Source organism: Borostomias antarcticus, assembly GCF_949987555.1.
Source record: "Borostomias antarcticus genome assembly, chromosome: 23".
In the NCBI taxonomy this organism is placed as follows: domain Eukaryota; kingdom Metazoa; phylum Chordata; class Actinopteri; order Stomiiformes; family Stomiidae; genus Borostomias; species Borostomias antarcticus.
In genome coordinates, this window is record NC_140256.1 from 4,936,103 (window position 1) to 4,950,586 (window position 14,484).

At 45.8% G+C, this 14,484-nt stretch overlaps 2 protein-coding genes across 2 annotated transcripts; both read left to right on the top strand.

Annotated features, from left to right (window-relative positions):
• Positions 1 to 1,508: 1,508 nt before the first annotated feature.
• Positions 1,509 to 6,842, top strand: ncaph (non-SMC condensin I complex, subunit H; the record flags this gene model as incomplete). The annotated part of the gene is made up of 15 exons (XM_084457311.1): positions 1,509 to 1,571; positions 1,808 to 1,925; positions 2,056 to 2,207; positions 3,086 to 3,275; positions 3,418 to 3,500; positions 3,612 to 3,814; positions 4,267 to 4,412; positions 4,573 to 4,679; positions 5,017 to 5,136; positions 5,225 to 5,332; positions 5,631 to 5,759; positions 5,934 to 6,044; positions 6,155 to 6,231; positions 6,433 to 6,508; positions 6,783 to 6,842. The coding sequence occupies exons 1-15, from the start codon at positions 1,524 to 1,526 to the stop codon at positions 6,840 to 6,842; spliced, it is 1,728 nt and encodes a 575-aa protein (XP_084313437.1). The 5' UTR covers positions 1,509 to 1,523.
• Positions 6,843 to 8,094: 1,252 nt separating this feature from the next.
• On the top strand, positions 8,095 to 13,578 carry vamp8 (vesicle-associated membrane protein 8 (endobrevin)). The gene is made up of 3 exons (XM_084456753.1): positions 8,095 to 8,254; positions 10,478 to 10,636; positions 11,524 to 13,578. The coding sequence occupies exons 1-3, from the start codon at positions 8,240 to 8,242 to the stop codon at positions 11,707 to 11,709; spliced, it is 360 nt and encodes a 119-aa protein (XP_084312879.1). The 5' UTR covers positions 8,095 to 8,239; the 3' UTR covers positions 11,710 to 13,578.
• The last annotated feature ends 906 nt before the right edge of the window (positions 13,579 to 14,484 follow it).

A 14,484-nucleotide genomic window follows, 5' to 3' on the forward strand; every position in this document is an offset into this window, starting at 1 on the left:
CTCTGTACAGCACATAACGGCTCTGTATTCATTTAATATGACATGAGCTATTGTGGGAACTCTTCAAAGAGGTTAAGGTTAGAAAATCAGAATGGGTGTTGTTTGTATGTGTGTGTGGCCATGTTCATTGGGACTCTTTTAACCAGTGAATGCCCATGTCCGTATGCTGGTTGAGGTGTAGCCTTTCGGGGTCGCAGTCCTGAAAGGGGATAGTTGAAGTGATGTGTTTGGGGTTGTGTTCCTTTGTGTGGTCTGGTCGTGGTTTGGTCTGGTGTGACTAGTTGGCCTGTGGATTGTAGGCCTTGGTTAGGGTTCTGGTTGGATTTTTCTTGCAGTTGTTTATTGGGGCTCAGTGCTCCAACAACTCAGACGACTGGGGAAATGAGTCCATGACCCTCCTGACAACATGGAGCCTTTTGAAAAGTTTGTGTATTAACAGAATATTGAACCAGGGAACATGGGACCCTGGGAACATGGGGCAATTGGAACAATTTAGGACTCTGGGGAACATAGGACAATTTGAACAATTTAGGACCCTGGGAACATAGGACAATTGGTAACAACTTAGGACTCTGGGAACAACTTAGTACCCTGGGAACATAGGACCCTGGGCCCAAAGCCTACAGGCCTGAGAAGAACATGTCCCTAGTGTCAACAGAGCCCCAATGCGACAATCGAACCCGGGACTTTCTTGCTGTGAAGCAGCAGTGCAAAGAAACTTTGCTAGCTAGTTAACCAGCCATTTTCTAATTTGCTAGCGGGTATGCATGTCATGTATGTGTGGGCTATGATCAAAAGTTGATGACACGATAAATGAGCTTGTGCAGCTTATGCAGAGTAGCTAGCTGGTCATTGTAGATAGGCTACATGCACAGTTGTGCATAAACTGACCAGTGGACACAGCTTTCATACTAAAGCTGGTTGTTGTAGTCCAGAGGAGAGGCAGCCGGGGAAGTTCATTTGACTTACTCCAGCTACTAGCTATAATGCTGTGTCTCCCCTCCAGACGGTCACGATGAGCACATCCTTCCCACGGGCGCCGTCGGCATGCAGCACGCCTCTCCTCGCCTCCTTCCCCGGCAACGACGATGAGCTGGAGCGGCGTCAGAGGCGCAGATCGCGCGTCATCGACCTACAAGCCACGGCCGAGTCCTCGTTTAACGAGTCGGCCTCTCACAGGTAGGGGACGGCAGGACGTCTTTGCGTCTCATTTATTTTTAATCTCCTCTCATCTCGTCGGCTGTTTATTCAGAGCCCTGGGTGAGAACGTCTCTGTGTTTGTATTCAGCGCCACGGGGACCCCTGCTGCTGTGCCCAAGCTGTCCAACGCGCAGATTTCCGAGCACTACTCGACATGCATCAAGCTCTCCACCGAAAATGTAAGTAGGCTACGGCTTTGCTTTTATGTACTCGCTGCTTAGCTGTCTTAACTGTCTGGGTTATTAGGGTTATAACGCCATGCTGTCTTGTTTATGTAGAAAATAACAACCAAGAATGCCTTTGGTCTTCATCTGATTGACTACATGGCTGACATCCTCAAACAGAAGGATTCTGAGCTGACCAACTTCAAGGTACTGTTCTATTACGCCCTCTAGTCTATTTATTTTCATGACCAGAGATGATACCTTTTTTTTTATATGTCCTCATTTGATACTGGTAATGTTTATTGCCCAACCAATGTATTATAAAGTATAGTCCTATTTCAAGTCCTAGAAATAAATTCGACATTGTTGTGTAGCCGGTCATTTCCACGGTTTGTGGCTGTAGAATAAGTGGTCATCTCTTTAATCTCTGTTTGTGTACCAAGGTGGCAGCTGGTACCCTGGACGCCAGCACTAAGATCTACGCCGTCAGAGTGGACGCTGTCCATGCTGATGCCTACAGGGTGCTGGGAGGCCTGGGTGCTGAGACCAAGCCTGGGGAGGGTGAGGAACTCTGGGACAGGATCCCCCACTCTGACTCAACACTTGATCTGTAGGCTATATCGGCATCAGCCTCTGACTGGCCCCTACCCCCTCCCTGTGTGTGTGTGCGTGCGCGTGTGCGTGTGAGTAGAGCACGGCCAAGAGGGTCAGGGAGAGATTGAGGATGGGAGCACAGCAGGGGAGCTGGCTGCCAAGCAGGTGAAGAAGAAGAGGTCCGCTAAGAAGACTGTGGAGCAGAACCTGAGCAACATCAACAGCTCGGAGACAGAGAGGAAATGTGAGGTGAGACTGACTGGTCTGAGGTCAGTGGGGTGAGACTTGGTCTTGGAGCCAGACTCTCTACGGAGGAGAGAGTCTGGACTTCAGCCGCTTAGAATTAGTAAAAGGAAGTTCTTTAAAAAACTCATCACATCCGGTCCGGACTGTCTACTACTCTCTACGGAATTTTGACGGGATATCCGCCCGTTTTTTTCCCCAACGTCCTTCAACCAAATTTCAGCGCCTGAATACCAGACGTAGTAGACAATCCAGACCGGAAGTCGACTCGTCTGGCCTGCGAGACTAGGTGAGACTGGTCGTCAGTGCGGTGAGACTGGTCTGAAATCAGTTGGGAAAGCCCTTATTACGTCCGCCCCAGCGAAAGCGCATCACACACTTGGGAGTCAGCTAGTAGGTGGTGTCCATTCCAAGAGAAAAGAAAGAAATTCAGGGGAGGAGGATGGTTAGAAAAAAAAGGAAAAACATGCTTTTTGTTTTTGAAATGTCTGGCTTTTATGAATGAAACAGGATTTTAAAGGTCAGAAGATCGAAATAAATAATGGGAGAGATGTGTACTAAATTTGTGGATGGTGCAGTGAGCCTCCCCCCGCAGGCATGAATGTATTATGTGAAAACGTCATAACTTTAACTAGCAGCAGGTGCCACCGAACAGCAACTTAGCTGTGTAACGTTGTGGGCTAACTAACGCTGCCTTGCAAAATGGACAAATTAGGGAGTTGGGGGGGGCGCGGGTGTGTCACTGTTTTCAGAGGGGAGGCCCACATTGATGGAGTTTGGGAACCCATGCTGTAGGGTATATGCTGCTTGGTGGTGAACGTCTCTAGAGAGCTTGTTAAGATCTCAGCCGATGTTGTTGCTTGTCACCTCCTGCTCCCCTCTAGGTTGACCCCATGTTCCAGCGCATGGCCTCCTCCTTCGACGAGAGCAGCACCACCGGCGTCTTCCTGTCGGTGCTCTTCAGCGAGGACAGCCGCTGCGAGCTGCTCTTCCCCTCCCACATGACCTTGCTACACTCCAGACGCCCCAGCTGCCCGCCCCCTGCTCAGCGCGTGGCTGCTCAGTCCTTCGCAGGTAGGAACACTAAGACTACCAGTCGGCCTGCTCCTCGCACTTTCCTGGAGTGTAGTGTACCGTCACAGTGTGGCTCTGTGCTGTCCCCTGGTGGGGCTGCTCCAGTATGTCTGTGTGACACCTGGGTGACTGGTTCCTTCAGGTGGTTTGCAGCGGACCGAGGAGAAGAACTCCATCTGTCCCTCACTAGAGGACTTCTCCTTCACCAGCTGGAATCCAGAGCAGGTCTGCCTGTCTTAACCATCCACACAACTCCTATTAGCAGTAGGATCACGAACCTGTCTATAACCCGTGTGTTGTGTGTTGTGTGTTGTGTGTGTGTGTTCCTGTGCGCAGACTATGAACCAGCTGCTGGACAAGATGAAGCAGGGGGAGCACGTGTTTGACGTGAACGCCGAAGCGGAGCCGGAGGAGCAGGAGAACTGCCAGGACTTTGGAGACAACTTTGACGGCGACTATGAGGACGGCCAGGACGACTGCGGAGAGGTCCTCAAGGAGCACAAGGACGGCTGTGAGATGGCCGGGCCACACAGAGGACGGTGAGGCCTCACACTCTGCTACCGTACCCGATATACTGAGTAGAGGATATAACACAAGATCAAGCTCTTTGGGGTGTATGATGGATGCTTAGTGGGCTGTTGGTGACCTTTATCATTGAGTTGCTCTCTAACCTGTAGAGTAGGATGTTGATGAGTGTCACGGTGGTCACAGTTCATGCAACATGCCGACACCCGGAAACATGCAGTTCCTATAAAGATGGAGGAAGGGAAACCATTTGGTCTGCTGGGTACAGGAACCAGCTCCACTACTTTTGATGACCTACTTTAGGGCTGACACACTTTAGAATTATTACTCGTCGGAGCAAAAGTAATTGAATTCTGTGGCGGTGGGTTGGCAACTAATCTGTTACACGCTGAATGAAAAACTTTTTTTGACAACCTTCTGGCATTTTTCCATTTCTCTTCCCGGTACCTCAATTGACGGTTGACAGGGATGTGATTCCCATCGGAGAGGGTGACATAGCCACCATGTGCATGCAGCTGTCCTCCCAGCCCAGAGAGTACTCCTACTTCAGCCCCAGAACTATGGCCACGTGGGCCGGACCTGGCTATTGGCAGTTCAAACCGAAGCACAAACGTGAGTGGCTGTTGTTTGCGAGAGACACATGTTGTGACAAGACTAGTCAAGCATGCTTATTAACTGTCTGGGACATTTCTCTCTGAAGAAGCATGATACTCATTGTGATATGTATTGCATGTTTTTCTCTCTCTGTCTCCTCTTCTGTTTATCTCTTTAGAGGACCATATGCCCGACAAGGAAGTTCGCAAGAGGAAGCCAAAAAAGGCGTTTGAACTTGACTTCACTGCCGATGTCAACTTCGATACGTACTTCCGCACCACTAGAGTAAGGCCTCCGTTGCTCTCGTTTATATACTGTAGGTGACCCATCAATGCCTATTTGAACTGCGCCAACCTATTTTTAACAAGAGAGTAGAGAGAGCAGCTGTTGCCACGGTAACAATGTACACACCTTTTGTGACAGGCTCTGATTCCGTTGTAATCAGTGTCGAGTCTTTTCACTCTTGACACTCCACGGCTATGTCACACCCAGCCCCCTATGGCTTCTGTCGCAAAAGGAAATTCTGTGGCTGTCACGGTCAGAGTCCACTTAGTCATTTCAGTGAAAGGGCTCCAAGGAGGAGTTATCGCCGCCTCAACACTGTTCCATCTGTCATCCCCAGGCTGCCACCACCAACACCAAGTCAGCCCTGAACACCAGCAACAAGAAGACCACTCTACCTGCAGACTTCCAGTTCCCCCCAGAGACCCTGTCCCAGCTCAGCCTCAAACCCTCCAGCACAGTGAGTCCGGGCTCACGCACTCTGTTATCTTAACACTGTAGCCGTATGGAGCTGCCCGTGACGACGCTAACACTGTTTTTCCTGGTAGTTGTGTCAAGAGGGCCAGAAGAGGCTGTCGGGAGAACTGGGCGAAGGCATCGGGGACTACGACTACAACAACGCCAACGACACGGCTAACTTCTGCCCCGGTCTGCAGGTCTGCACCAATGTCTTTCACAGGTCCACAGCGCCGCGCGACCGCGTGGGAAATAGACTAGCCGGCTGACGCCTCACATCGAATGACGAGACGCGCTCTCTTACCTGGCTCAAAACTGTGGGATTCTATTTTTTCCGCTAGACGTTCATTTGACACTAGTCACTTGTGCTTTGGGCTTACGTCTTCGTTACATGACTTAAGTTAGTTTACATTGAAGTAGGCATCCATTAAACCCCATTCTTGCCCTCGCTCACTCGCACTGCTTTTCTTCTCATGGCTTCTCTCTGTCTCTGTCCAGGGTGGGGACAGTGATGATGATGGTGGTCCAGATAACACCCAGCCCCCCATGGACAGCATGGCCCCCTCAGACAAGCTGGACGACATCTCCACCTATGGGGAGGACGACCTGGTGCCAGAGCCTCAGAAGGTAGGGAGGGTGGAGAGAGCCCTCCATTGTCCACAACTTAACATGCATGGCAAGAAATTGGTATAGGGGAAATTGATCTTATGAGACATACAGAAAAGCCTCTCTGGGGACTACTACAGGTACAGCATTGTGTGTTAGTGTGTATAAAAGCCTGACACTGTCTGTCCCCCCCAGGTGAACAAGATTGAGATCAACTACGCAAAGACTGCCAAGAAAATGGACATGAAAAGGCTGAAAAACAGCATGTGGGATCTTCTAACCGACAGTCCAGAAAAACCCTCCAAGGTCAGTTTCCAGGAGCTCCACTTTCCCTCTATTCGTGTGAGTGGGGGGAAAAAATGATGATTTGCTACCAGTCTCCCTTTGCTGCTATGACACTGCTGTGTTCCCTGCAGGAGGTGGAGAATGCAGAGACCGCAGAGGTGGCTGGCGAGAAAGCGTTCAGTCAGACTACAAAGACCCTGCTTCAAAGGTAGTTATCAGTACCCCTGACATGTCAGAACAGTGGTGCTCTCAATTAGTCTGGGAGACATACTTCATTTAAAGCCTGCTGTTAAATGATGAATCCGGGGCCCTTTCAACATTTACTTGCCTAAAGGCATGTGGATATGAGATGCTTGCAGGTGAATAATGGAGAATGAACAGTGAGCTCTCTCTATCTCTATCTCCTCAGACTGCCATCCACCATGGCTCAGAACCTGTCTGTGCCGCTGGCCTTTGTGGCTCTGTTGCACCTGGCCAATGAGAAGGTGAGTTCATCTCATTTTGTTCCCAAAACAGGTTCAGATAGTGTGGTGATGTTTAGTTACCGTTACTGTCAGGTAACGTTTGGTATGGCAACTTTTAGTATGCATCTGCAGCCAGATTAACATAAATTGCATGAAAATAGTGATCACTGCAGAGGGTTTGTGGAGGAAATGAGTGGAGCAAAATTGAGTGTTTGAGTGATTTTGTACAAAATCAAACACTCTTTTAAAGTAATTTTACTTATATGTAACTTTTTTATGTTTTTATTTTTTACAGAATTTGGAACTTGTGAAAGTGGATGACATGTCCGATATCCTCATCAAGCAAGGTCACTGAGACAGAATACCCAACAGGACTTCAAAATATGGAAATTTTCATTTCTCCTCAGTCGGCATATTTTCAACCTACAGTAATGAACTCTTGAGCAATTTGTGTCAAGTAAATGTTTGTAAGACATGACGTTTTTCAGGAGTGGCCATGACATTTTTCTCCTAAAGTGTTTTAAAGATTTCCTTTCACTTTCACTTTTCTGTGCTACATGTGTGTAGATAATTTAAACGCCTCACTTCCTCCACTTCACGAATTGTACTGTACATATCAAAACAATTAAAAGCGTTTTCTACATTATCTGTCTCCAGTGCACTAACAAGTAAGTTATATTTAGCTTAATGGTTTTTCCTTGTAGCTACAGTTTTCAGACTGACGTCTACAGTATGATTGTCCTGACTTCTCTGCAGTTCTGTGTCAGTTGACCTACAGAGGGTTGAACCGGTTGGGCAAGGTAAGCAGCACAGGCTGGGTGAGACTGCGTCAGCATGACTCCAGTACAACACCAGCTTCTGGGCAGGGTGGAGTCAGCCATTGAGCTGTTAGCTGGTGAATCAAATCTGGTGTATTGTGTTATGGTGTTGCACACTCAATTTGGGCCGCTGGTAATTGAGCCACACAGGTAATTGAGTCCTCTACACTAGAGTGAGCAACGTTTCCTCACTTATATAATACATTTAGAAGCTTTAGATTTTAGTGTTGTTTACCTGAACCCCAGATCTCATCAATTACAGCAGCTGTCACATAAGATCATCATCATAGTCATGACAGGGTTGAACAAACACTAGTAGGCTACTACCCCCACCCCCAGAGAGCTACATTACATTACAGTCATTTAGCAGACACTTTTATCCAAAGTGACTAACAATAATGGCGTAGGAAAAGCCAATGTACTACTACTTGCCAGAACTCACAAGTGCATCTCCTTTCTAAAACAAGTGACTGAGAGCATAAGAGCATAATCTAGTGCTGAAGGCAAATTGCAAGAATAATATCTACTCATATCTAAACATGTATATCTAAAATACAATAGGTGCTTAGAGAAATATATAACACAATAGGTGCTTACAGAAATATATTTTATTTTCTTCATTATTATTTTACTTTTTAATATCTCTTGAGGGCCGTCAACCTGCATTGGGTTTCACCTGAGCCAGGTGCGTGGCCCAACGCCCTCAGGAGGATGTCTGTGGAAGTGAAGAGGAGAGGGGAGGGCCAAAGCGAAGGAATTTACTTTGAGGGAAAAAACCAGGAAGTTAACATCAAGAGGCGACGTAATCGACTGTTGCACGAACATTGATCTCACATAATTGATAAAGTGCTCCTGAAGATCGGATCCATTACGCGAGGAGGAAGTTAATAATTCCTCGGCCTTTAATCAAGAAGTCGCGCTTCTGATAGTGAAGATGGACATTGATCCGGTACGTAGCCTACTCATTTAGAGTTCATTTGTTGTTTTTAGTGTGCTATTTCTTGTAATAGCCTAATAGTCGTCCATCCTGCGAGTTCAACAGGTTGTCTCCCGATACTAGATTGTTTCGACACATTTTTAAATGGACCATATGAAACTCCAAATGTACGAATACTGGCAAAATGCACAACGAGGAAGTTACAGTTTTGAAATGTATCCAACTCCGTCGCAACAAATGTAACTACTGCGATAATGTTGGCTGACCTAGTAATGTGATCTGTAATGATTCCCTGGTCAATTGTTTACGCACATTTGTGGGCCCCAATAGAAGAATCTCTACACAGCACCTCAGGCGGTTGAATTTAGCGGAAATTACCCAAAAGAGTAGGCTACTTTGTTGTGTTGCTTTTAATTGAAATGATACACCTAGTTATGATTTACTACAGTTACGACAGTCTGGGAACAACCCACGTTTACAGTTGAGAAGGTTAGGCATGTCTCAAACAACTGAAAACCAACTCCGGGACTTGTGAAACGAACACAGATCTTACTTGCCTTGCTTACTTGACTGTGGCAATGTTCCTTTTCTAGGGCATGAGCTGAAATGGTTGACTAAATGACTAAAAGTTGTTACATCACATAGGCCTACTCAAATCTGCATTTCCTTGATTCAGATTCCACTTAGATTGGGCTATCTAGGCCTACACGAACAGATGGTCAAAGAACACTGTTGATTGTGAGTCAGACAGTAAAGATTGTGGGATGTAAAAGAGATGTCATAACTGTCCTCACTTTGGCTAGGCATACACAGTCAAAATCCACATGCGCTAATGACCCAAGATGTTCTATCAAACCTTCAGTGTAGGTATGTGATTGTGTGTATTTACATGCACATATTAATGAAGAAGAAATAACTAGACCCATGGGCAAGGGAAGATTCCTGATTCTTGAACAGCACATAAACTTTTAGGGTTGCAAAGCCCAAAGTAGTTGATTCGGATGCTTTATGACACTAATGTAGTTCATTCTCTTCCGAGAACTTGTTTTTGGCCTGCTGTTTCTCTCTCAGTGGGAGTTGTCATCTGATAGCACTCTGCCATTCAGTAAGCCCTGTGAAGAGCCTGGCGCTGGCAGGGAAGCAGCTTGAGAGGGAGGGGACTCACGGTGAACAGGAGAGAAAGAGAGGGAAGGAGGAGGGAGTCAGACGGTGACGCAGCAAAGCTGTCCGTTTCCTGGAGACGACTGTGTTTGTGAGCTGGTGGGGGCTGGTGGGGCTTGGAGGGGATAATGCTCCCCTCCCCCCAATACATCCATTTATTATATGATCTAGAACTAGCAGCTCTGACAGCAGTGTGTGGTAGCATCTCTTGCATGTGTTTTGATGCTTACAACTGGGCATCAATGGTGTGCTTTTCACATCAATGTAATAGACCTCTGTGAAAACACTGTCAGCGACCGAGGCCCTGAAGAGGAAGATCTCTGAAATCTACATCATGAGCAGTTTTGTCAGTTGAATCTTATAAAGGAAAATATTTTCCTGACATCCGTAATCAGATAGCTGTGGTGGCATTTAGACATGGCACAGGTCTCATTCAGACTTTGTCAAGAGATTGGACACATAGAGTGGATGAATACACGAAATTCCCCTCAGAAGAATAAAAATGATATACAGTGGATAACTGCTGTCCGTTGATTTCTAGACTAGTCCTCACAACATTGGACTAGGGAGGAGACGGTATACCGTAAAACCGTGAACCGCGGTATAAAATGTCCACGGTATTAGAACCGTGACATTCCCTGTGTTTACGGTGTTACGTTTACGGTATTACACAATAATGTGCTGCTGAAACTTCACATTTCAAATTGCTTGCAACAGTTAATTTTGTAATTTAATATAAGCTTGCTATTAATATATAATATATAGTAAATACTTGTTTTTTTATGTGTGTTGGGGAGGGGAAATGCCGTATACCGTGAAATACCATAAACCATACCGTGTAACTACATACCGTCCCGTAATGCAAAAATCCATACCGTCTCATCCCTACATTGGACACTTATCTATTTCTCTTTCCCCTGTTCCTGTCTTCCTGTCTTTCTCTCTTCTTCCTTCCTGTCTTTCCCTTGCCCCCCCACTCTCTCCATTTCTGTGTTCTCTCTCTCTCTCTCTCTCTCTCTCTCTCTCTCTCTCTCTCTCTCCTCTCTCTCCCTCTCTCTCTCTCTCTCTCTGCAGGAGCAGGACGGGCCGGTGGAGCAGCCCAGCAAGGTGAAGAGCCTGCAGTCTCAGGTGGACGGGGTAAAGGACATCATGACCCAGAACGTGGACCGCATCCTCGCCAGGGGAGAGAGGCTGGATGACCTGATGGGCAAGTCGGAAGACCTGCAAGCTGGGGTCAGTCTTACTGATGCTCCTGCTGATCGCCTAGCCTGGAAGCCAAGCCAGTCTGGACGTCTAGCCGCCCAGAGCGATTTCAGTGGGCGGGAGTGCTTGCCTTGACAAACTCCTTCAGCCAGCGTAACAAAAACTTTTGCCAAATCCAGTTGGAAGAGCGGCGAAAACGTCTTTTACTCTGAGAAACTCCGCTAGTGCATACTCTTATTCTTGCTTGATTAAGCAATAACACACTTGAGGTTGTGCTTTATTGTGGTTAGGCTGTGCTGCGGCATAGGCTCTACATGAACCTTGAGTATGCTATTGCTTCTATACACTGCAGTCGTTAAATATTTTTTGTAAAAATATGGGTTTGTAGTGTTCAATTTCGCTAAATCGCATTGCTTTCAGTCCTACACAATCCAAAATAGTTCTACTTTGTTTACCGTTGCTTTAGGCAACCACAGTCTATCAAAGCGGAGTGATTTACCTGTCATTATATTGCGGTTGGTATGGCTCTGAATGTCTCTTAGCCAATCACAATGCGTGGTTGGAACTAGCTGTTGTATTATTGTTGTTATCGAGTCTATTTCTGCAATAACTAAGACTAAGTTCCACTGATTGTCACACACCTGAGTGTGTGAAATTTGTTCTCCGCATTTGACCTATCCCCTGGGGGAGCGGTGAGCAGCAGCGGTGCCGCGCTCGGGAATCATTTGGTGATGTACCTAACCTGCACTTATGGCTGTGTTTGTTCTACTAATGTTAATGTTATTGCTCGTTGCTTAGAGAAACTGTTTTGTTTGTGGCATGTATTACATTTTCACCCATTAACTACTGCAAACCATTGGGGGTCAGTACTGCATATCTATCACAGCAAGGCTTATAGCATCCCCTCTCTCCTTCAGGCCCAGAACTTCAAGCACACATCCCAGAAGGTGGCTCGCGTCTATTGGTGGAAGAACGTAAAGATGGTGGTGGTGATCGTGGTCATCGTCCTCATCATCATCCTCATCATCATCCTGCTGGCCACCGGTGTCATTCCCACCAGCTCACCTGTACCCCCTATAGTCAGCCCCACCAAGAAGCCCTAAGCACACACACACACACTCACACACACACACATCACACACACACATCACACATAGACCCATATACAGTGTACACCCATATACACAAATATACTGTACATGCATCAAGCACAGTGTATAAATACATGGCTAATCATAAAACTACCATCTATCTGTTGGCCATGGGCTATTTCTTTGAGAAAGGCAGCAGTCCAACTTGACTAGGTACTGTTAGGCCCACTGTTGCACCATGAATCATCTGTTTTGGATGTTGAAAGTTGGTACTTCCAGTCAATGTGATACTGTATGCTAGGTGTTATGAATGACCTACTTGCATTTGCACATGTTGTCCTCTATACCCAGAATGTAAAACTGCCCTAACTCTTACAGATTGTTTTATTTTACACTCTCTAACCACATTGTAAAACCCTATTAGGTCAGTTTGAGAAACTACAGCTTTCAACTTTTTTCATGTCTGTGTCACAAACGCATATGAGACTTCTGAAGCAGTGTTTTTTTTATAGTTTTCAGAAGCTCATGTGGTTGTAGGAGCTGGTCGTGATGAGAAGTACTGGCTCTTCTGTGACCCAAACTCAGTCACTGAGGTGACCTCCAAGAGGTTTAAAGAACAGAACAGTCATGAATGTGAGATATATCACTAAGACAATAGGGAATTTGGGCTTCCCAAATAGACAGTATGTTCAAAATTAATACTGGGGTTGACCTTTTAATTGTTAAAAGATTAATTGTTAGCTGTGTATTTCCCCTCAGAACCTTTGAATGGGTTTTAACTGAGATGGTTCTAAGATGATCGTTGTAAAAGATGGGCAGGTGTGGAGGAGGAGTAGTGAAGGAGGCCAAGTAGCAGTGATAGGTGTTAAACCTGTCTTGGAAGGTTCTCTGGTCCATACAGTCCCAACCCTAGTCCACCTTCACTGAAGTGTGCTAGAGCCTGTGTTTACACCAGTCGGAAAGGTGGATATTTGGGATAAAGGGTGGGGTTCCAACTGGAGAATATAGACTTAGAGAGGCTTTTCCTCGGAACCAGCAGAGATGCTAGCAGTTAAACAGCCAACAGCGCCCTCTGCTGGCTCCTACTCAGTGTTGGGATTGCTGTTGTCTGTCAGGTGGTGGTACTCAGGTAGCAGGGGTGTCATCCTCACAGATAGTAACTGACAAATTATTGTAAATGAACATTCAAGTATATAATCTCCATCCCACTATATTTACCCACAAAATGTAAGCATGTAAAGCTGATTAGAGAATTATTTAGTTTTGTGTAGGAGTTGCCCACTGTTACAATAATAGCTTTTGAGAGGTCAATAAATTAATTATTGGGCTTGTACAGTATATAGATACAGTTCCCACCTATTTGTATATTTGTAGTAGCCATTAAACCCTTGCATTATTGTTAAGTCATATTATTTAGAGGCTCTGTATTTATCTTTTATCTTCTCAGCCTTTCAGATTGTTTTGTATGTAATTTTAACTACACTTACAAATGAAGGAGTATGATAAATACAACAGATTATTCAAACCATGTGCCTGAAACAGGGATATAATTAAGGAATTAAATGATAGATTATTAATTGTTTCATTGATTGTTTTCTTTATAGCTATGGAATGTGGCTCAGTTCACCATTATGTACCAAGTCCAATCATCAACCTTTTAATTATTATTTTATCCTGTTATGTTCTTGCTCTTTAAATCAAATCAGATCAAATTTTATTTATAAGCAACACAATACGCTTCACAAAGAAATGGGATTAATGTACATATACTGATCTTAACCCTAATTTTCCAGAGGGACGCAAAAAAAAAAAAACAGTTCACCCATTTGAAACCACTTTATTCTCTCCATTGAATATCGCTCTTATGGAAAATTGTCAGTGTGCAGAAACTCTTTGATGGTGTTTTGTCTGCTTGATTATTCAATAAATAGTATTTACATACACTTGTGTTCCTTCCTTAACCTCCAAGCTTTCTGCTTGATGGTCACTTGGGGGAGACAGAGAACACATCAGAAATGCATGTTTCTCAGGGACTCATGGGGAAGTCCCTATCATTTTTATGATAATATCATAATTAACTACAATTCAGTCAACAAGCTTAAAGGGGAAAATGTAATTTAAATTAGATGATTTAATTATTGAATTATATAGCTGCATCAGTGAGTTGGGGCTGGGCATTTTGTGGGGTCAGGGTTGGGGAGAAGAGTCAAGAGACAGAACCCCCGGAAAGCGGCCGGACCAGACTGTCTCCTCCTCCATGCTGAAGTTCTGTGCTGATCAGCTGTCCCTGGTGTTCACTGACATCTTCAACACCTCACTAGAGACACGACATCTACCAGCCTGCTTCAAGACCTCCACCATCATCCCCGTCCCCAAGAAAGCAAAGATCACTGGCCTCAATGACTACAGACCCGTCACCCTGATCTCTGTAGCAATTAAGGTTTTTGAGCAACCTTGTTATGTGGCATCTCAAATCCAGATGTTTGAGGACGACACCACCCTCATCGGACTCATCTCCGAGGGCGACGAGTCCGCCTACAGGTGGGAGATCGACCAGCTGCTGTCCTGGTGCGGCCAAAACAATCTGGAGCTCAACGCTCTCAAGACATTTGAGATGGTTGTAGACTTTAGAAAAGAACCAGCCCCCCTTCACCCGTTACTTTGATTGACATCCCAGTGGCCTCTGTTGACTCCCTCCGCTTCCTGGCAACCACCCTATCTCGGGACCAAAAAAGCACAGCAGAGGGTGAACTTCCTGAGGCAGCTGAAGACATTCAACATGCCAAA